Here is a 22,500-nt window from a genome sequence, read left to right on the forward strand (position 1 = left end):
TCAGACTGTACACTGTCACAGTACTGTAAGTCATTTTGGATAAAAGCGTCCGCTAAATGTCGAAAATGTAAATGTACCCACAATGCCCTGCAGGTAGAGGTGTGGTGGTTAGATGGAGCGGGTGGAGAACGTTTCTCAGGTGAGTCAGTGTGTGTGTGTGTGTTTAGCGTTAGCATGTAGCATCACAGCTACAGTTTGCATTGTGTTTGCATTGGTGTCTCGGTGACATCACCGCTGTGAGAAAACGTCTGAGCTTCAAGCGTCTGAGCTTTACTCCAGGCTGATGGGAGCGCTGGTTGTACCCGTCTGAGAGGCTCCGCCCGGGCATCAGGCGCTGGTGGAAGAAGGAGAATCTGAGCCAGGACGTGGTATTAGCATAAGCTATCTGTAGTTGTCGTTGCTTTAGCTTTTGAGATGTCTGTGGTTGCCATGGCGACTGAGGTACCTGTAGCTGCTCTTTGTTTGGGCGTTGCCCTCTTTTCAGGTTGGAGCTGCTGGATTTTTACTCGTGTTTCTCCTCTCTGTTCCACAGTCTGGTACTTTAGTTCCTTAAATTTCTGTTACACTATGAAGTCACACTGCGAACACATCATGAGGTCACACTATGAGGTCACACTATGAGGTCACACTATAAGATAACATCATGAGGTAACACTGAGAGGTTACACTGTGAGGTCACACTATGAGGTCACACTGAGAGGTCACACTGTCAGGTTACACTGTGAGGTTACACTGTGAGGTCACACTGTCAGGTTACACTGTGAGGTCACACTGTAAGGTTACACTGTGAGGTCACACTATGAGGTTACGCTATGAGGTCACAATGTGAGGTAACACTATGAGGTCACACTGTGAGGTCACACTATAAGATAACACCATGTGGTAACACTATGAGGTCATACTGTCAGGTAACACTATGAGGTCACACTGTGAGGTAACACTATGAGGTCACACTGTGAGGTAACACTATGAGGTCACACTGTGAGGTCACACTATAAGATAACACCATGAGGTAACACTGCGAGGTCACACTGTCAGGTTACACTGTGAGGTCACACTATAAGATAACACCATGAAGTAACACTGTGAGGTCACACTGTCAGGTTACACTGTGAGGTCACACTTTAAGATAACACCATGTGGTAACACTATGAGGTCACACTGTCAGGTCACACTATGAGGTCACACTGTGAGGTCACACTATAAGATAACACCATGAAGTAACACTGTGAGGTCACACTGTCAGGTTACACTGTGAGGTCAAACTATAAGATAACACCATGAGGTAACACTATGAGGTCACACTGTGAGGTAACACTATGAGGTCACACTGTCAGGTTACACTATGAGGTCACACTGAGGTCACACTATAAGATAACACCATGAGGTAACACTGTGAGGTCACACTCTTAGGTTACACCATAAGGTCACACTATAATGTAACACTATGAGGTCACACTGTGAGGTAACACCAGAAGGTGACACTGTGAGGTCACACTCTTGTGGTGCTGGATGGGTTTGAATCCCGTATCCGGATGCTCCTCTGTTGACCCCCTGTATCTCTGGTTCTCTGGTTGTTTGTTCTGTTTATTGTATCCTGGAGTTTTACATGCTGTAGTTTATCTTACTAACGTGTGTGTGTGTGTGCGCGTGTGTGTGTGTGTGTGCGCAGACATGCTAATATCTGAGCTGCAGTAACACGCGGGTGTTTGGGGACACATGGACTCAACCAGTGATACACAGGGAGACCCGGACAGAACTCACGTAAGTAACTCATTTAATCATTTATATTCACTCACTCATGCTTAATCATTAATCATTGCATGGAAGTGTGATGACGTTTATAATTCAGTGAATACTACACACCTGTAACTCACCTGTAACTCACCTGTAAATGTTTAGTTGTTCTAATGAGCTGGGCGAGGAGCCGTGATTATTGTGCTCAGTGTGGAGGACTGTTAGAGAGGCAAAAATCCACAAGAAAAAAATCAAAACCCCCCATCAGACGCCACCTCTGTGCTAAGTGATTATTTGGAAATAACTTCTAACCATAACCATAAAGCTCCTGGAGTTCAACGCTACTGGTGTTCAACACTACTGGAGTTTAAGTGGATCCACGGAGTTCTATAGTCAGATGAAACCAGAATTTAGAGTTCTAGTGTGTGTGTTGGACTTTCTGTGGTAAATATTTATAAATATTTCATTTAACTCTCATTGTGTGTGTGTGTGTGTGTGTGTGTGTGTAGCATCATGTGGAGAACAGAGAACATCCTGCACCCTCAGGTAAGCTCTGAACTTCACAGACCTCACTCACCTCATGAAAAACATGACTGGTGGTGGTGGGATGGTGTGGAGGTGCTTTGTTCCTCGGGGTGTATGTTTTAGATGTTGGATCATGTGACTTCCTAGTCGTCTCACACTGTATTATAATAATAAATACGTACCTCTGTGCTGCAGTGGGCGTGGCCTCCGGTGACGATGCCAGCCTTCTGACTCCGGTGAGGATGAAAAAGGAGGCGGGGCTTCACCCACACAACAAGGACCTGATCACCGGCGGCACCCTGAGCCCCGGATCCACCGCCGGCTACGGTAAGAGAACACGCGCGTCACCATAGTAACCACACAGCTCACCGTGCACTAACGACATACTGCCCCTCCCCCACTACCCCACCCCTGAGGAGCACAGCTCACAGCTAACATTCCCATTCATCCCAGCAGTGTTCAGTGTAGATCAGGACTCTCTACAGGAAAGGGCCTTCCCCATACTGCTGTCACTGTAACAGGCTGACGGGGTGGTAGGGGGGGGGTCTGGGTCAGGATCTTACAGGATTACAGGATTAGATCTGATCAGAACCATCAGCTGCTCCTCTCCACCAATCACAGAGCTTCTCACTGACAGACCGGCAGTCTCAGCCAATCACAGAGGAGAGTGTGTGTGTTAGGATATAACAGTGTGTGTGTGTTTCATATCAAGTGTAATAGTCCACCGCACATTCGGCAAGTACAGTAGTGTGTGTGTGTGTGTGTGTGTGTGTGTACAGTACTATATAGGTGTGTGTGTGGAGTACTGCTGTGTGTAGGTGTGTGTGTGTGTGTACAGTAGCACTGTGTGTGTGTGTGTACAGTAGTACTGAGTGTGTGTGTGTACAGTAGTACTGTGTGTGTAGGTGTGTGTACAGTACTATAGGTGTATGTGTACAGTACTACTGTGTGTGTAGGTGTGTGTGTGTACAGTAGTACTGTGTGTAGGTGTGTGTACAGTACTATAGGTGTGTGTGTACAGTACTACTGTGTGTGTAGGTGTGTGTGTGTACAGTAGTACTGTGTGTGTAGGTGTGTGTACAGTACTATAGGTGTGTGTGTACAGTACTACTGTGTGTGTAGGTGTGTGTGTGTGTGTGTGTGTGTGTACAGTAGTACTGTGTGTGTAGGTGTGTGTGTGTGTGTGTGTGTGTACAGTAGTACTGTGTGTGTAGGTGTGTGTGTGTGTACAGTACTACTGAGTGTAGGTGTGTGTGTGTGTACAGTAGTACTGTGTGTGTAGGTGTGTGTACAGTACTATAGGTGTGTGTACAGTACTACTGTGTGTGTAGGTGGGTGTGTGTGTGTGTGTGTGTGTATGTACAGTAGTACTGTGTGTGTACAGTACTATAGGTGTGTCTGTACAGTACTACTGTGTGTAGGTGGGGGTGTGGGTGTGTGTGTGTGTGTGTGTGTGTGTACAGTAGTACTGTGTGTGTAGGTGTGTGTACAGTACTATAGGTGTGTCTGTACAGTACTACTGTGTGTAGGTGGGGGTGTGGGTGTGTGTGTGTGTGTGTGTACAGTAGTACTGTGTGTGTAGGTGTGTGTACAGTACTATAGGTGTGTGTGTACAGTACTACTGTGTGTGTAGGTGGGGGTGTGTGTGTGTACAGTAGTACTGTGTGTGTAGGTGTGTGTACAGTACTATAGGTGTGTCTGTACAGTACTACTGTGTGTAGGTGGGGGTGTGGGTGTGTGTGTGTGTGTGTGTGTGTACAGTAGTACTGTGTGTGTAGGTGTGTGTACAGTACTATAGGTGTGTGTGTACAGTACTACTGTGTGTGTAGGTGGGGGTGTGTGTGTGTGTGTGTACAGTAGTACTGTGTGTGTAGGTGTGTGTACAGTACTATAGGTGTGTGTGTACAGTACTACTGTGTGTGTAGGTGGGGGTGTGTGTGTGTGTGTGTGTACAGTAGTACTGTGTGTGTAGGTGTGTGTACAGTAGTACTGTGTGTGTGTGTGTGTACAGTAGTACTGTGTGTGTAGGTGTGTGTACAGTACTATAGGTGTGTCTGTACAGTACTACTGTGTGTAGGTGGGGGTGTGGGTGTGTGTGTGTGTGTGTGTGTGTGTGTGTGTGTGTGTACAGTACTATAGGTGTGTGTGTACAGTACTACTGTGTGTGTAGGTGGGGGTGTGTGTGTGTGTGTGTGTGTGTGTACAGTAGTACTGTGTGTGTAGGTGTGTGTACAGTACTATAGGTGTGTGTGTACAGTACTACTGTGTGTGTAGGTGTGTGTACAGTAGTACTGTGTGTGTGTGTGTGTACAGTAGTACTGTGTGTGTAGGTGTGTGTACAGTACTATAGGTGTGTCTGTACAGTACTACTGTGTGTAGGTGGGGGTGTGGGTGTGTGTGTGTGTGTGTGTGTGTGTGTGTGTGTGTGTGTGTGTGTACAGTACTATAGGTGTGTGTGTACAGTACTACTGTGTGTGTAGGTGGGGGTGTGTGTGTGTGTGTGTGTGTGTACAGTAGTACTGTGTGTGTAGGTGTGTGTACAGTACTATAGGTGTGTGTGTACAGTACTACTGTGTGTGTAGGTGGGTGTGTGTGTGTGTGTGTGTGTGTGTGTGTGTGTGTACAGTACTATAGGTGTGTGTGTGTGTGTGTACAGTAGTACTGTGTGTGTAGGTGTGTGTGTGTGTGTACAGCAGGTACTGTGTGTGTAGGTGTGTGTGTGTGTACAGTAGTACTGTGTGTGTAGGTGTGTGTGTGTGTGTACAGCAGGTACTGTGTGTGTAGGTGTGTGTGTGTGTGTGTACAGCAGTACTGTGTGTGTAGGTGTGTGTGTGTGTGTACAGCAGGTACTGTGTGTGTAGGTGTGTGTGTGTGTACAGTACTACTGTGTGTGTGTGTCACTTCATACTGATTCACTTTATTGCTGTGATACTGAGTACTGATTCATTTTGAACTGATTCATTTTAACTGAATCATTTGGAACTGATTCACTATTAGATCTGATGTAATGATGCTGTATACGAACAGAATGACTCAGTGAATAGTGAATCAAATAAAATTTAATGTATAGAATTTTGTAGATACTTTAGTTCAAAGCCGTTTATAACTGTGACAGTTATCAGCTGAGGGTTAGGGGCCTTGCTCAGGGGCCCAACGGTGGCCCCAGAGGAAGTGACATATAGAACAGTGGGGTCCGGAGGGTTGGTAGTAACGGTCTGTATGTTTGTGTTTAGAGTAGACCTGATTGTGTGTGAGTGCGTTTATATGCTAAACTCCGCCCCTCAATCACTGTAAGACTCCGCCCCTCACTCCCTGTGAGACTCCGCCCCCCACTCCCTGTGAGACTCCGCCCTTCTCACGATGCAGGAAGAGGAAACCGTGGGCCGCCGGCGATTCTCCGTATGTGGAGGAACCGGCTTCGTTCATCCTGACGGACGGAAACTCGTCCGCAACGCCTCGTTCAGCCTCACAGGTAACAACAACCGCTCTAATGGTAAACTCCGCCCCTCTGTAGGGGTGAGACTCCACCCCTCTGTCTGTGTTAGACTCCGCCCACCTAATGATGATGATGAGGGAATTGGAGGCTGTTGTTGGTTCTTTAGGTGCAGAATGATCTACAGTCCCTGATATTATTGAAATGTGTTCAGGTTCCTCATTCTGAGGTTCCAGCTCCTGCTCATTCCACACCGCCCATCGTCCACCGGGTCCACGGGGTTATTAAACTTCAGCGTGTGTGTGTGTGTGTGTGTGTGTGTGTGTGTGTGTGTAGGATTTGACCGGAGGGAGGACACGGCAACTCTGAAGGACGATTCATCCATCTCCATATCTAAAAGCAAGGTAACACACAAACACACACTGATAGTACACACTATCATACTACACACTATCATACTACTCACTATCATACTACACACTATCATACTACACACTATCATACTACTCACTATCATACTACACACTATCATACTACACACTACAGTACTACACACTACAGTACTACACACTACTATACTACACACAATCAAATACACACTACTATACTACACACAATCAAATACACACTACTGTACTACACACAATCAAATACACACTACTGTACTACACACAATCAAATACACACTACTGTACTACACACAATCAAATACACACTACTGTGTACTACACACAATCAAATACACACTACTGTACTACACACAATCAAATACACACTACTGTACTACACACAATCAAATACACACTACTGTACTACACACAATCAAATACACACTACTGTGTACTACACACAATCAAATACACACTACTGTGTACTACACACAATCAAATACACACTACTATACTACACACAATCAAATACACACTACTGTGTACTACACACAATCAAATACACACTACTGTGTACTACACACTACTGTACTACACACTACTATACTACACACAATCAAATACACACTACTATATACTACACACAATCAAATACACACTACTATACTACACAATCAAATACACACTACTGTGTACTACACACTACTATACTACTACACACTACTGTACTACACACTACCGTAGTACACACAACTACACTACCATTCTACACACTACTGTACTACACACATTCAAATACACACTATCATACTACACACACATACTACACACTATCGTACTACACACTACTGTACTACACACAAACGTACTAAAAATATGGTGTGTGTGTATGATGTGCGTGTATGATGTGTGTGTGTGTTTGAATGCTGTCTGTGTGTTTGTGTGTAATGTGTGTGTATGGTGTGTGTGTGTGTGTGTGTGTGTGTGTGTGTGTGTGTGTGTGTGTGTGTTTGAATGCTGTCTGTGTGTGTGTGTGTAATGTGTGTATGATGTCTCTGTGTGTGTGAATGATGTGTGTATGATGTGTGTGTGTGTGTATGGTGTGTGTGTGTGTGTATGGTGTGTATGGTGTGTATGATGTCTGTGTGTGAATGATGTGTATGATGTGTGTGTGTGATGGTGTCTGTGTGTGAATGATGTGTATGATGTGTGTGTGTGTATGATGTGTATGATGTGTGTGTGTGAATGATGTGTGTGTGTGTGTGTGTGTGTGTGTGTATGATGTGTATGATGTGTGTGTGTGTGAATGATGTGTGTGTGTGAATGATGTGTGTGTGTGTAATTCTCAGTCTGAGTCGAAGCTCTATAATGGATCAGATAAAGACGCTCCGTCTCCGGCCAACAAACTCACTAAGAAAGAGTCGCTCAAGGTTAGAAGGTTTGGTTCTACCCCCCACCCCCCCCCTCGTTCTGTGGTCTGTCCCTTCCTCCCCCATTCTGTACCTCCACCTCCATCCCCTACGTTCTCTCTCATGTTCTCAACCTACTGCCTCCTCGTTCCATACTCCCTGTTTCCTCCATCCTTACACCTTTCTCCTGATCCTGTAGAGACGTGTTCCTCAGACCGTCTGTTCCTCGGTTCCTCCTCTAGTCCTTCATGACTCGCGTCCATCATCTGCAACTGAGATGATGGAGACCGGAGAACCGATGGAGAACCGATGGAGAGTTTGATGATGTGAACGTTTGTGTGTGTGTGCAGGTTCAGAAGAAGAACTACAGAGAGGAGAAGAAACGAGCAACCAAAGAGCTGCTGAGCACCATCACTGATCCATCAGTCATCGTCATGTCTGACTGGCTGAAGGTGTGTGTGTGTGTGTGTGTGTGTGTGTGTGTGTCTCTGTGTGTCTGTGTGTGTGTGTGTGTGTGTGTGTAACTTGGATCAGAACTTTTGGAGATGCTGACTCTGTGTGTGTGTGTGTGTGTGCAGATCCGCGGCTCTCTGAAGAGCTGGACCAAGCTGTGGTGTGTGCTGAAACCCGGTGTGCTGCTGATCTATAAGACTCAGAAGATCGATCAGTGGGTGGGGACGCTGCTACTGAGCGCGTGCGAACTCATCGAGCGGCCGTCCAAAAAAAACGGCTTCTGCTTCAAACTCTTCCACCCGCTGGAGCAGTCCATCTGGGCCATCAAGGTACCATCACGTGGTCGGGTTCCTCTCAAGGTTTAGAGATGATTTTAGATCTTTAGACTGAACGTGAGATCTGAGGAACAACAGAATCATCGGTGATCAGGTCATGAGAAACACAGATAAATAATCTAAACCTTAATAACTGCTATCAGAACCATGGTACTCACCCAGCTAATCAAACTCACAGGTGGGGGGGGTTTGAGGGGGTAAATACTTTTTCACTGCATTGTTAATGCATGTTGATCAGCTTTGGTCCACCACTGACTGTGGGTGTGTGTGTGTGTGTGTGTGTGTGTGTGTGTGTGTGTGTTAGGGTCCTAAAGGGGAGACGGTTGGTTCCATCACTCAGCCGTTACCCAGCAGCCACCTCATATTCCGCGCTGCATCAGAGTCTGACGGTAACCTTAGTAACCAAACACACCTGTACACACACCTGTATACACACACACACCTGTATACACACACACCTGTATACACACACACCTGTACACACACACATACACCTGTATATAAACATGCACCTGTATACACACACACACACCTGTATATACACACACCTGTATACACACACCTGTATACACACACACCTGTATACACACACACACCTGTATACACACACACCTGTACACACACACACACACACCTGTATACACACACATACACCTGTATATAAACATGCACCTGTATACACACACACACACCTGTATATACACACACCTGTATATACACACACACCTGTATATAAACATGCACCTGTATACACACACACCTGTATATACACACACCTGTATATACACACACACCTGTACATAAACATACACCTGTATACACACACACACCTGTATACACACACATACACCTGTATACACACACACACACCTGTATATAAACATACACCTGTATACACACACACACCTGTATATAAACATACACCTGTATACACACACACCTGTATATAAACATACACCTGTATACACACACACACACACCTGTATATAAACATACACCTGTATACACACACACACACCTGTATATAAACATACACCTGTATACACACACACCTGTATATAAACATACACCTGTATACACACACACAAACACCTGTATATAAACATACACCTGTATACACACACACCTGTATATAAACATACACCTGTATACACACACACACACACCTGTATATAAACATACACCTGTATACACACACACTTGTATATAAACATACACACCTGTATACACACACACCTGTATATAAACATACACCTGTATACACACACACACCTGTATACACACACACCTGTATATAAACATACACTTGTATACACACACACCTGTATATAAACATACACCTGTATACACACACACACCTGTATATAAACATACACCTGTATACACACACACCTGTATACAAACATGCACCTGTATACACACACACCTGTATATAAACATACACCTTCATACACACACACCTGTATATAAACATACACCTTTATACACACACACCTGTATATAAACATACACCTGTATACACACACACCTGTATATAAACATACACCTGTATACACACACACCTGTATATAAACATACACCTGTATACACACACACCTGTATATAAACATACACCTGTATACACACACACCTGTATATAAACATACACCTGTATACACACACACCTGTATATAAACATACACCTGTATACACACTCACACCTGTATATAAACATGCACCTGTATACACACACACCTGTATATAAACATTCACCTGTATACACACACACCTGTATATAAACATACACCTGTATACACACACACCTGTATATAAACATACACCTGTATACACACACACCTGTATATAAACATACACCTGTATACACACACCTGTATACACACACACTTGTATATAAACATACACCTGTATACACACACCTGTATACACACACACCTGTATATAAACATACACCTGTATACACACACACCTGTATATAAACATACACCTGTATACACACACACCTGTATATAAACATACACCTGTATACACACACACCTGTATATAAACATACACCTGTATACACACACACCTGTATATAAACATACACCTGTATACACACTCACACCTGTATATAAACATGCACCTGTATACACACACACCTGTATATAAACATTCACCTGTATACACACACACCTGTATATAAACATACACCTGTATACACACACACTTGTATATAAACATACACCTGTATACACACACACCTGTATACACACACCTGTATACACACACACTTGTATATAAACATACACCTGTATACACACACACCTGTATATAAACATACACCTGTATACACACACACCTGTATATAAACATTCACCTGTATACACACACTTGTATACACACACACCTGTATACACACACACCTGTATACACACTCATGTACACACACATCTGTACACACTTCGGTATACACACACCTGTACACATTCACACACTTAAACACGTGTGTATGGTGTGTGTGTGTGTGTGTGTGTGTGTGTGTGTGTGTGTGTGTGTGTGTGTGTGTGTGTGTAGGTCGATGCTGGATGGACGCTCTTGAACTCGCTCTGAAGTGCTCGAGTCTGCTGAAGAGGACGATGATCCGGGAGGGGAAAGAGGAACCGACATCAGAACACACACACATCAACTTCTACACCCTGCTGAGAACTCACAACCTTCAGTACGTACACACACACACACACACACACACACACACACACATCAACTTCTACACCCTGCTGAGAACTCACAACCTTCAGTACGTACACACACACACACACAAACATACACACACACACACACACACACACACACATACACACACACACACACACACACAGATCAAGAACAAGAGCAAATACCTTAAGACCTAGACTTTGACCTCAGGGCACAGTGACAACCTGGTGGTGGGTCTTGAACCGGCAATGTTCTGATTACTGGTCAGGTCTCCTAACCACTGATCATCTGCCTTGGTTTTAATCAGGGGGTATAAACTTTAAGATCTAGTCTTGGACCCCAGACCCTGAGAGCTAGACTCTGATGAAGACTGAGACTAAACCAGTAAAGAGTGTGGTGGTGATGTGGAGTAAAGCAGTAAACCAGTGCTGTGGGTGTTTCCAGTGAAGGTGACCAGTTTAAGGACGAGTCTGACCGGGAGCTGGAGCAGGACGAGTGGGAGAAGAGTGAGGACAGTGACAGTGACACCAGTGAGAGACAGGAGGACTCGTACGCTGACCTGGACCAGGATGCTCTGAGGGAGACCCTGTACATGGAGCAGAGCCCCGAGGAGCTGGGGGAGGTACGTGCTGGTGCTGATGGGGGGTGTGGGGTTAGTTATTATAAATCTTACTGGGTTTGGTGTCCGTGTGCAGGCGGGTGAAGCGGCTCAGACTGAGACCGTCTCTGAGGAGAACAAGTCCTTGATCTGGACTCTGGTGAAGCAGGTTCGACCTGGAATGGATCTGTCCAAAGTGGTTCTGCCTACGTTCATCCTGGAGCCCAGGTCCTTCCTGGATAAACTGTCCGATTACTACTACCACGCTGACTTCCTGTCTGAGTGAGTCAGAGATACACCTGAGGTTGGGTTGGGTTAGTTAATATGAGTTGGTATGGATGAGGCTGGGTAAATAAAGGTTTGTTTGGGGTTAATAAAGGTAAGGTTGGGTTGATGAGGCTTGGGTTGGGTTGATGAGGGTTGGGTTGATGAGGCTTGGGTTGGGTTGATGAGGGTTGGGTTGATGAGGGTTGGGTTGATGAGGGTTGGGTTGATAAGGCTTGGGTTGGGTTGATGAGGGTTGGGTTGATGAGGGTTGGGTTGATGAGGCTTGGGTTGGGTTGATGAGGGTTGGGTTGATGAGGGTTGGGTTGGTGAGGGTTGGGTTGGGTTGATGAGGGTTGGGTTGATAAGGCTTGGGTTGGGTTGATGAGGGTTGGGTTGATAAGGCTTGGGTTGGGTTGATGAGGGTTGGGTTGATGAGGGTTGGGTTGGGTTGATGAGGGTTGGGTTGATGAGGGTTGGGTTGATGAGGGTTGGGTTGGGTTGATGAGGGTTGGGTTGATGAGGGTTGGGTTGATGAGGGTTGGGTTGGTGAGGGTTAGGTTGATGAGGGTTGGGTTGATAATGGTTGGGTTGATGAGGGTTGGGTTGATGAGGCTTGGGTTGATGAGGGTTAGGTTGATGAGGGTTGGGTTGATAATGGTTGGGTTGATGAGGGTTGGGTTGATGAGGCTTGGGTTGGGTTGATGAGGGTTGGGTTGATGAGGGTTGGGTTGATGAGGGTTGGGTTGGTGAGGGTTGGGTTGATGAGGGTTGGGTTGATAATGGTTGGGTTGATGAGGGTTGGGTTGATGAGGGTTAGGTTGGGTTGGTGAGGGTTGGGTTGATGAGGGTTGGGTTGATGAAGGTTGGGTTGGGTTGATGAGGGTTGGGTTGATAATGGTTGGGTTTATGAGGGTTGGGTTGATGAGGGTTGGGTTGATAATGGTTGGGTTTATGAGGGTTGGGTTGATGAGGGTTGGGTTGATAATGGTTGGGTTGATGAGGGTTGTGTTGATGAAGGATGGGTTGATGAGGGTTAGGTTGGGTTGATGAGGGTTGGGTTGGGTTGATGAGGGTTGGGTTGATGAGGGTTGGGTTGGGTTGGGTTGGTGAGGGTTGGGTTGATGAGGGTTGGGTTAATGAGGGTTGGGTTGATGAGGGTTGGGTTGATAATGGTTGGGTTTATGAGGGTTGGGTTGATGAGGGTTGAGTTGATGAGGGTTGGGTTGATAATGGTTGGGTTTATGAGGTTTAGGTTGATGAGGGTTGGGTTTATGAGGGTTGGGTTGATGAGGGTTAGGTTGATGAGGGTTGGGTTGATGAGGGTTGGGTTGGGTTGATGAGGGTTGGGTTGATGAGGGTTAGGTTGATGAGGGTTAGGTTGATGAGGGTTAGGTTGATGAGGGTTGGGTTGATCAGGGTTGGGTTGATGAGGGTTGGGATGGGTTGATGAGGGTTGGGATGGGTTGATGAGGGTTAGGTTGGGTTGATTTGGGTTGGGTTGATGAGGGTTGGGATGGGTTGATGAGGGTTGGGTTGGGTTGATGAGGGTTGGGATGGGTTGATGAGCGTTGGGTTGATGAGGGTTAGGTTGGGTTGATGAGGGTTGGGTTGATGAGGGTTGGGTTGATGAGGGTCAGGTTTGGGTTGATGAGGGTTGGGATGGGTTGATGAGGGTTGGGATGGGTTGATGAGGGTTGGGATGGGTTGATGAGGGTTGGGATGGGTTGATGAGGGTTAGGTTGGGTTGATGAGGGTTGGGATGGGTTGATGAGGGTTGGGATGGGTTGATGAGGGTTAGGTTGGGTTGATGAGGGTTGGGTTGGGTTGATGAGGGTTGGGATGGGTTGATGAGGGTTGGGATGGGTTGATGAGCGTTGGGTTGATGAGGGTTAGGTTGGGTTGATGAGGGTTGGGTTGATGAGGGTCAGGTTTGGGTTGATGAGGGTCAGGGATGGGTTGATGAGGGTTGGGATGGGTTGATGAGGGTTGGGATGGGTTGATGAGGGTTGGGATGGGTTGATGAGGGTTAGGTTGGGTTGATGAGGGTTGGGATGGGTTGATGAGGGTTGGGATGGGTTGATGAGGGTTAGGTTGGGTTGATGAGGGTTGGGTTGGGTTGATGAGGGTTGGGTTGATGAGGGTTGGGATGGGTTGATGAGGGTTGGGTTGATGAGGGTTGGGATGGGTTGATGAGGGTTGGGATGGGTTGATGAGGGTTGGGATGGGTTGATGAGGGTTGGGTTGATGAGGGTTAGGTTGGGTTGATGAGGGTTGGGTTGATGAGGGTTAGGTTTGGGTTGATGAGGGTTGGGTTGATGAGGGTCAGGTTTGGGTTGATGAGGGTTGGGATGGGTTGATGAGGGTTGGGATGGGTTGATGAGGGTTGGGATGGGTTGATGAGGGTTGGGATGAGTTGATGAGGGTTAGGTTGGGTTGATGAGGGTTGGGATGGGTTGATGAGGGTTGGGATGGGTTGATGAGGGTTGGGATGAGTTGATGAGGGTTAGGTTGGGTTGATGAGGGTTGGGATGGGTTGATGAGGGTTAGGTTGGGTTGATGAGGGTTGGGTTGGGTTGATGAGGGTTGGGTTGATGAGGGTTGGGTTGATGAGGGTTAGGTTTGGGTTGATGAGGGTTGGGTTGATGAGGGTCAGGTTTGGGTTGATGAGGGTTGGGTTGGGTTGATGAGGGTTGGGATGGGTTGATGAGGGTTGGGATGGGTTGATGAGGGTTGGGATGAGTTGATGAGGGTTAGGTTGGGTTGATGAGGGTTGGGATGGGTTGATGAGGGTTGTGATGGGTTGATGAGGGTTGGGATGAGTTGATGAGGGTTAGGTTGGGTTGATGAGAGTTGGGATGGGTTGATGAGGGTTGGGTTGATGAGGGTTGGGTTGATGAGGGTTGGGTTGATGAGGGTTGGGTTGGTGAGGGTTAGGTTGATGAGGGTTGGGTTGATAATGGTTGGGTTGATGAGGGTTGGGTTGATGAGGCTTGGGTTGGGTTGATGAGGGTTGGGTTGATGAGGCTTGGGTTGGGTTGATGAGGGTTGGGTTGATGAGGGTTGGGTTGATGAGGGTTGGGTTGGTGAGGGTTGGGTTGATGAGGGTTGGGTTGATAATGGTTGGGTTGATGAGGGTTGGGTTGATGAGGGTTAGGTTGGGTTGGTGAGGGTTGGGTTGATGAGGGTTGGGTTGATAATGGTTGGGTTTATGAGGGTTGGGTTGATGAGGGTTGGGTTGATAATGGTTGGGTTGATGAGGGTTGTGTTGATGAAGGATGGGTTGATGAGGGTTGGGTTGGGTTGATGAGGGTTGGGTTGGGTTGATGAGGGTTGGGTTGATGAGGGTTGGGTTGGGTTGGGTTGGTGAGGGTTGGGTTGATGAGGGTTGGGTTAATGAGGGTTGGGTTGATGAGGGTTGGGTTGATAATGGTTGGGTTGATGAGGGTTGAGTTGATGAGGGTTGGGTTGATAATGGTTGGGTTTATGAGGGTTGGGTTGATGAGGGTTGGGTTGATAATGGTTGGGTTGATGAGGGTTGTGTTGATGAAGGATGGGTTGATGAGGGTTGGGTTGGGTTGATGAGGGTTGGGTTGGGTTGATGAGGGTTGGGTTGATGAGGGTTGGATTGGGTTGGGTTGGTGAGGGTTGGGTTGATGAGGGTTGGGTTAATGAGTGTTGGGTTGATGAGGGTTGGGTTGATAATGGTTGGGTTTATGAGGGTTGGGTTGATGAGGGTTGAGTTGATGAGGGTTGGGTTGATAATGGTTGGGTTTATGAGGGTTAGGTTGATGAGGGTTGGGTTTATGAGGGTTGGGTTGATGAGGGTTAGGTTGATGAGGGTTGGGTTGATGAGGGTTGGGTTGGGTTGATGAGGGTTGGGTTGATGAGGGTTAGGTTGATGAGGGTTGGGTTGATCAGGGTTGGGTTGATGAGGGTTGGGATGGGTTGATGAGGGTTGGGATGGGTTGATGAGGGTTAGGTTGGGTTGATTTGGGTTGGGTTGATGAGGGTTGGGTTGGGTTGATGAGGGTTGGGTTGATGAGGGTTAGGTTTGGGTTGATGAGGGTTGGGTTGATGAGGGTCAGGTTTGGGTTGATGAGGGTTAGGTTGGGTTGATGAGGGTTGGGATGGGTTGATGAGGGTTGGGATGGGTTGATGAGGGTTGGGATGAGTTGATGAGGGTTAGGTTGGGTTGATGAGGGTTGGGATGGGTTGATGAGGGTTGTGATGGGTTGATGAGGGTTGGGATGAGTTGATGAGGGTTAGGTTGGGTTGATGAGAGTTGGGATGGGTTGATGAGGGTTGGGTTGATGAGGGTTGGGTTGATGAGGGTTGGGTTGATGAGGGTTGGGTTGGTGAGGGTTAGGTTGATGAGGGTTGGGTTGATAATGGTTGGGTTGATGAGGGTTGGGTTGATGAGGCTTGGGTTGGGTTGATGAGGGTTGGGTTGATGAGGCTTGGGTTGGGTTGATGAGGGTTGGGTTGATGAGGGTTGGGTTGATGAGGGTTGGGTTGGTGAGGGTTGGGTTGATGAGGGTTGGGTTGATAATGGTTGGGTTGATGAGGGTTGGGTTGATGAGGGTTAGGTTGGGTTGGTGAGGGTTGGGTTGATGAGGGTTGGGTTGATAATGGTTGGGTTTATGAGGGTTGGGTTGATGAGGGTTGGGTTGATAATGGTTGGGTTGATGAGGGTTGTGTTGATGAAGGATGGGTTGATGAGGGTTGGGTTGGGTTGATGAGGGTTGGGTTGATGAGGGTTGGGTTGGGTTGGGTTGGTGAGGGTTGGGTTGATGAGGGTTGGGTTAATGAGGGTTGGGTTGATGAGGGTTGGGTTGATAATGGTTGGGTTTATGAGGGTTGGGTTGATGAGGGTTGAGTTGATGAGGGTTGGGTTGATAATGGTTGGGTTTATGAGGGTTGGGTTGATGAGGGTTGGGTTGATAATGGTTGGGTTGATGAGGGTTGTGTTGATGAAGGATGGGTTGATGAGGGTTGGGTTGGGTTGATGAGGGTTGGGTTGGGTTGATGAGGGTTGGGTTGATGAGGGTTGGGTTGGGTTGGGTTGGTGAGGGTTGGGTTGATGAGGGTTGGGTTAATGAGTGTTGGGTTGATGAGGGTTGGGTTGATAATGGTTGGGTTTATGAGGGTTGGGTTGATGAGGGTTGGGTTGATAATGGTTGGGTTTATGAGGGTTAGGTTGATGAGGGTTGGGTTTATGAGGGTTGGGTTGATGAGGGTTAGGTTGATGAGGGTTGGGTTGATGAGGGTTGGGTTGGGTTGATGAGGGTTGGGTTGATGAGGGTTAGGTTGATGAGGGTTAGGTTGATGAGGGTTAGGTTGATGAGGGTTGGGTTGATCAGGGTTGGGTTGATGAGGGTTGGGATGGGTTGATGAGGGTTGGGATGGGTTGATGAGGGTTAGGTTGGGTTGATTTGGGTTGGGTTGATGAGGGTTGGGATGGGTTGATGAGGGTTGGGTTGGGTTGATGAGGGTTGGGATGGGTTGATGAGCGTTGGGTTGATGAGGGTTAGGTTGGGTTGATGAGGGTTGGGTTGATGAGGGTTGGGTTGATGAGGGTCAGGTTTGGGTTGATGAGGGTTGGGATGGGTTGATGAGGGTTGGGATGGGTTGATGAGGGTTGGGATGGGTTGATGAGGGTTGGGATGGGTTGATGAGGGTTAGGTTGGGTTGATGAGGGTTGGGATGGGTTGATGAGGGTTGGGATGGGTTGATGAGGGTTAGGTTGGGTTGATGAGGGTTGGGTTGGGTTGATGAGGGTTGGGATGGGTTGATGAGGGTTGGGATGGGTTGATGAGCGTTGGGTTGATGAGGGTTAGGTTGGGTTGATGAGGGTTGGGTTGATGAGGGTTGGGTTGATGAGGGTCAGGTTTGGGTTGATGAGGGTTGGGATGGGTTGATGAGGGTTGGGATGGGTTGATGAGGGTTGGGATGGGTTGATGAGGGTTAGGTTGGGTTGATGAGGGTTGGGATGGGTTGATGAGGGTTGGGATGGGTTGATGAGGGTTAGGTTGGGTTGATGAGGGTTGGGTTGGGTTGATGAGGGTTGGGTTGATGAGGGTTGGGATGGGTTGATGAGGGTTGGGTTGATGAGGGTTGGGATGGGTTGATGAGGGTTGGGATGGGTTGATGAGGGTTGGGTTGATGAGGGTTAGGTTGGGTTGATGAGGGTTGGGTTGATGAGGGTTAGGTTTGGGTTGATGAGGGTTGGGTTGATGAGGGTCAGGTTTGGGTTGATGAGGGTTGGGATGGGTTGATGAGGGTTGGGATGGGTTGATGAGGGTTGGGATGGGTTGATGAGGGTTGGGATGAGTTGATGAGGGTTAGGTTGGGTTGATGAGGGTTGGGATGGGTTGATGAGGGTTGGGATGGGTTGATGAGGGTTGGGATGAGTTGATGAGGGTTAGGTTGGGTTGATGAGGGTTGGGATGGGTTGATGAGGGTTAGGTTGGGTTGATGAGGGTTGGGTTGGGTTGATGAGGGTTGGGTTGATGAGGGTTAGGTTTGGGTTGATGAGGGTTGGGTTGATGAGGGTCAGGTTTGGGTTGATGAGGGTTAGGTTGGGTTGATGAGGGTTGGGATGGGTTGATGAGGGTTGGGATGGGTTGATGAGGGTTGGGATGAGTTGATGAGGGTTAGGTTGGGTTGATGAGGGTTGGGATGGGTTGATGAGGGTTGGGATGAGTTGATGAGGGTTAGGTTGGGTTGATGAGAGTTGGGATGGGTTGATGAGGGTTGGGTTGATGAGGGTTGGGTTGATGAGGGTTGGGTTGATGAGGGTTGGGTTGGTGAGGGTTAGGTTGATGAGGGTTGGGTTGATAATGGTTGGGTTGATGAGGGTTGGGTTGATGAGGCTTGGGTTGGGTTGATGAGGGTTGGGTTGATGAGGCTTGGGTTGGGTTGATGAGGGTTGGGTTGATGAGGGTTGGGTTGATGAGGGTTGGGTTGGTGAGGGTTGGGTTGATGAGGGTTGGGTTGATAATGATTGGGTTGATGAGGGTTGGGTTGATGAGGGTTAGGTTGGGTTGGTGAGGGTTGGGTTGATGAGGGTTGGGTTGATAATGGTTGGGTTTATGAGGGTTGGGTTGATGAGGGTTGGGTTGATAATGGTTGGGTTGATGAGGGTTGTGTTGATGAAGGATGGGTTGATGAGGGTTGGGTTGATGAGGGTTAGGTTGATGAGGGTTAGGTTGATGAGGGTTAGGTTGATGAGGGTTGGGTTGATCAGGGTTGGGTTGATGAGGGTTGGGATGGGTTGATGAGGGTTGGGATGGGTTGATGAGGGTTAGGTTGGGTTGATTTGGGTTGGGTTGATGAGGGTTGGGATGGGTTGATGAGGGTTGGGTTGGGTTGATGAGGGTTGGGATGGGTTGATGAGGGTTGGGATGGGTTGATGAGGGTTAGGTTGGGTTGATGAGGGTTGGGATGGGTTGATGAGGGTTGGGATGGGTTGATGAGGGTTAGGTTGGGTTGATGAGGGTTGGGTTGGGTTGATGAGGGTTGGGTTGATGAGGGTTGGGATGGGTTGATGAGGGTTGGGTTGATGAGGGTTGGGATGGGTTGATGAGGGTTGGGATGGGTTGATGAGGGTTGGGATGGGTTGATGAGGGTTGGGTTGATGAGGGTTAGGTTGGGTTGATGAGGGTTGGGTTGATGAGGGTTAGGTTTGGGTTGATGAGGGTTGGGTTGATGAGGGTCAGGTTTGGGTTGATGAGGGTTGGGATGGGTTGATGAGGGTTGGGATGGGTTGATGAGGGTTGGGATGGGTTGATGAGGGTTGGGATGAGTTGATGAGGGTTAGGTTGGGTTGATGAGGGTTGGGATGGGTTGATGAGGGTTGGGATGGGTTGATGAGGGTTGGGATGAGTTGATGAGGGTTAGGTTGGGTTGATGAGGGTTGGGATTGGTTGATGAGGGTTAGGTTGGGTTGATGAGGGTTGGGTTGGGTTGATGAGGGTTGGGTTGATGAGGGTTAGGTTTGGGTTGATGAGGGTTGGGTTGATGAGGGTCAGGTTTGGGTTGATGAGGGTTAGGTTGGGTTGATGAGGGTTGGGATGGGTTGATGAGGGTTGGGATGGGTTGATGAGGGTTGGGATGAGTTGATGAGGGTTAGGTTGGGTTGATGAGGGTTGGGATGGGTTGATGAGGGTTGGGATGGGTTGATGAGGGTTGGGATGAGTTGATGAGGGTTAGGTTGGGTTGATGAGAGTTGGGATGGGTTGATGAGGGTTGGGTTGATGAGGGTTGGGTTGATGAGGGTTGGGTTGATGAGGGTTGGGTTGGTGAGGGTTAGGTTGATGAGGGTTGGGTTGATAATGGTTGGGTTGATGAGGGTTGGGTTGATGAGGCTTGGGTTGGGTTGATGAGGGTTGGGTTGATGAGGGTTTGGTTGATGAGGCTTGGGTTGGGTTGATGAGGGTTGGGTTGATGAGGGTTGGGTTGGTGAGGGTTGGGTTGATGAGGGTTGGGTTGATAATGGTTGGGTTGATGAGGGTTGGGTTGATGAGGGTTAGGTTGGGTTGGTGAGGGTTGGGTTGATGAGGGTTGGGTTGATAATGGTTGGGTTTATGAGGGTTGGGTTGATGAGGGTTGGGTTGATAATGGTTGGGTTTATGAGGGTTGGGTTGATGAGGGTTGGGTTGATAATGGTTGGGTTGATGAGGGTTGTGTTGATGAAGGATGGGTTGATGAGGGTTGGGTTGGGTTGATTTGGGTTGGGTTGATGAGGGTTGGGTTGATGAGGGTTGGGTTGGGTTGGGTTGGTGAGGGTTGGGTTGATGAGGGTTGGGTTAATGAGGGTTGGGTTGATGAGGGTTGGGTTGATAATGGTTGGGTTTATGAGGGTTGGGTTGATGAGGGTTGAGTTGATGAGGGTTGGGTTGATAATGGTTGGGTTTATGAGGGTTGGGTTGATGAGGGTTAGGTTGATGAGGGTTGGGTTGATGAGGGTTGGGTTGGGTTGATGAGGGTTGGGTTGATGAGGGTTAGGTTGATGAGGGTTAGGTTGATGAGGGTTAGGTTGATGAGGGTTAGGTTGATGAGGGTTGGGTTGATCAGGGTTGGGTTGATGAGGGTTGGGATGGGTTGATGAGGGTTGGGATGGGTTGATGAGGGTTAGGTTGGGTTGATTTGGGTTGGGTTGATGAGGGTTGGGATGGGTTGATGAGGGTTGGGTTGGGTTGATGAGGGTTGGGATGGGTTGATGAGGGTTGGGATGGGTTGATGAGGGTTGGGATGGGTTGATGAGCGTTGGGTTGATGAGGGTTAGGTTGGGTTGATGAGGGTTGGGTTGATGAGGGTTGGGTTGATGAGGGTCAGGTTTGGGTTGATGAGGGTTGGGATGGGTTGATGAGGGTTGGGATGGGTTGATGAGGGTTGGGATGGGTTGATGAGGGTTAGGTTGGGTTGATGAGGGTTGGGATGGGTTGATGAGGGTTAGGTTGGGTTGATGAGGGTTGGGTTGGGTTGATGAGGGTTGGGATGGGTTGATGAGGGTTGGGATGGGTTGATGAGCGTTGGGTTGATGAGGGTTAGGTTGGGTTGATGAGGGTTGGGTTGATGAGGGTCAGGTTTGGGTTGATGAGGGTCAGGGATGGGTTGATGAGGGTTGGGATGGGTTGATGAGGGTTGGGATGGGTTGATGAGGGTTAGGTTGGGTTGATGAGGGTTGGGATGGGTTGATGAGGGTTGGGATTGGTTGATGAGGGTTAGGTTGGGTTGATGAGGGTTGGGTTGGGTTGATGAGGGTTGGGATGGGTTGATGAGGGTTGGGTTGATGAGGGTTGGGATGGGTTGATGAGGGTTGGGATGGGTTGATGAGGGTTGGGATGGGTTGATGAGGGTTGGGTTGATGAGGGTTAGGTTGGGTTGATGAGGGTTGGGTTGATGAGGGTTAGGTTTGGGTTGATGAGGGTTGGGTTGATGAGGGTCAGGTTTGGGTTGATGAGGGTTGGGATGGGTTGATGAGGGTTGGGATGGGTTGATGAGGGTTGGGATGGGTTGATGAGGGTTGGGATGAGTTGATGAGGGTTAGGTTGGGTTGATGAGGGTTGGGATGGGTTGATGAGGGTTGGGATGAGTTGATGAGGGTTAGGTTGGGTTGATGAGGGTTGGGATGGGTTGATGAGGGTTAGGTTGGGTTGATGAGGGTTGGGTTGGGTTGATGAGGGTTGGGTTGATGAGGGTTAGGTTTGGGTTGATGAGGGTTGGGTTGATGAGGGTCAGGTTTGGGTTGATGAGGGTTAGGTTGGGTTGATGAGGGTTGGGATGGGTTGATGAGGGTTGGGATGGGTTGATGAGGGTTGGGATGAGTTGATGAGGGTTAGGTTGGGTTGATGAGGGTTGGGATGGGTTGATGAGGGTTGGGATGGGTTGATGAGGGTTGGGATGAGTTGATGAGGGTTAGGTTGGGTTGATGAGGGTTGGGATGGGTTGATGAGGGTTAGGTTGGGTTGATGAGGGTTAGGTAGGGTTAATGAGGGTTGGGTTGATCAGTGTTTGGTTTCTCTCTGTTCAGAGCTGCTGTGGAGGAGAACGCCTTCGACCGCATGAAGAAGGTGGTGAAGTGGTACATCTCTGGGTTCTACAAGAAACCCAAGGTAAAGATCTCACTATACCAGACCTGAACATGCCCACCACTAAA

General features: G+C 48.1%; 1 protein-coding gene across 4 annotated transcripts in view; it reads left to right on the plus strand.

Moving 5' to 3' along the window:
- osbpl8 (oxysterol binding protein-like 8) overlaps positions 1 to 22,500 on the plus strand; it is a 52,863-nt gene that overhangs the window by 12,218 nt on the left and 18,145 nt on the right. For 2 of the 4 annotated variants that reach the window (XM_062997381.1, XM_062997389.1), the window contains exons 2-13: positions 1,673 to 1,764; positions 2,247 to 2,283; positions 2,458 to 2,589; positions 6,032 to 6,099; positions 7,434 to 7,514; positions 7,844 to 7,945; positions 8,072 to 8,275; positions 8,586 to 8,670; positions 10,835 to 10,979; positions 11,420 to 11,597; positions 11,671 to 11,855; positions 22,375 to 22,456. In XM_062997381.1, coding sequence (XP_062853451.1) covers positions 1,720 to 1,764; positions 2,247 to 2,283; positions 2,458 to 2,589; positions 6,032 to 6,099; positions 7,434 to 7,514; positions 7,844 to 7,945; positions 8,072 to 8,275; positions 8,586 to 8,670; positions 10,835 to 10,979; positions 11,420 to 11,597; positions 11,671 to 11,855; positions 22,375 to 22,456 — 1,344 coding nt within the window. In that variant the 5' untranslated portion in view covers positions 1,673 to 1,719. Of the gene's footprint in view, positions 1 to 1,672; positions 1,765 to 2,246; positions 2,284 to 2,457; positions 2,590 to 6,031; positions 6,100 to 7,433; positions 7,515 to 7,660; positions 7,946 to 8,071; positions 8,276 to 8,585; positions 8,671 to 10,834; positions 11,058 to 11,419; positions 11,598 to 11,670; positions 11,856 to 22,374; positions 22,457 to 22,500 lie in introns of those variants that run through there. The other 2 variants (XM_062997372.1, XM_062997395.1) reach the window with 2 other exon arrangements.

The sequence above is a fragment of the Trichomycterus rosablanca genome, chromosome 1 (genome assembly GCF_030014385.1).
Source record: "Trichomycterus rosablanca isolate fTriRos1 chromosome 1, fTriRos1.hap1, whole genome shotgun sequence".
NCBI classification, from domain to species: domain Eukaryota; kingdom Metazoa; phylum Chordata; class Actinopteri; order Siluriformes; family Trichomycteridae; genus Trichomycterus; species Trichomycterus rosablanca.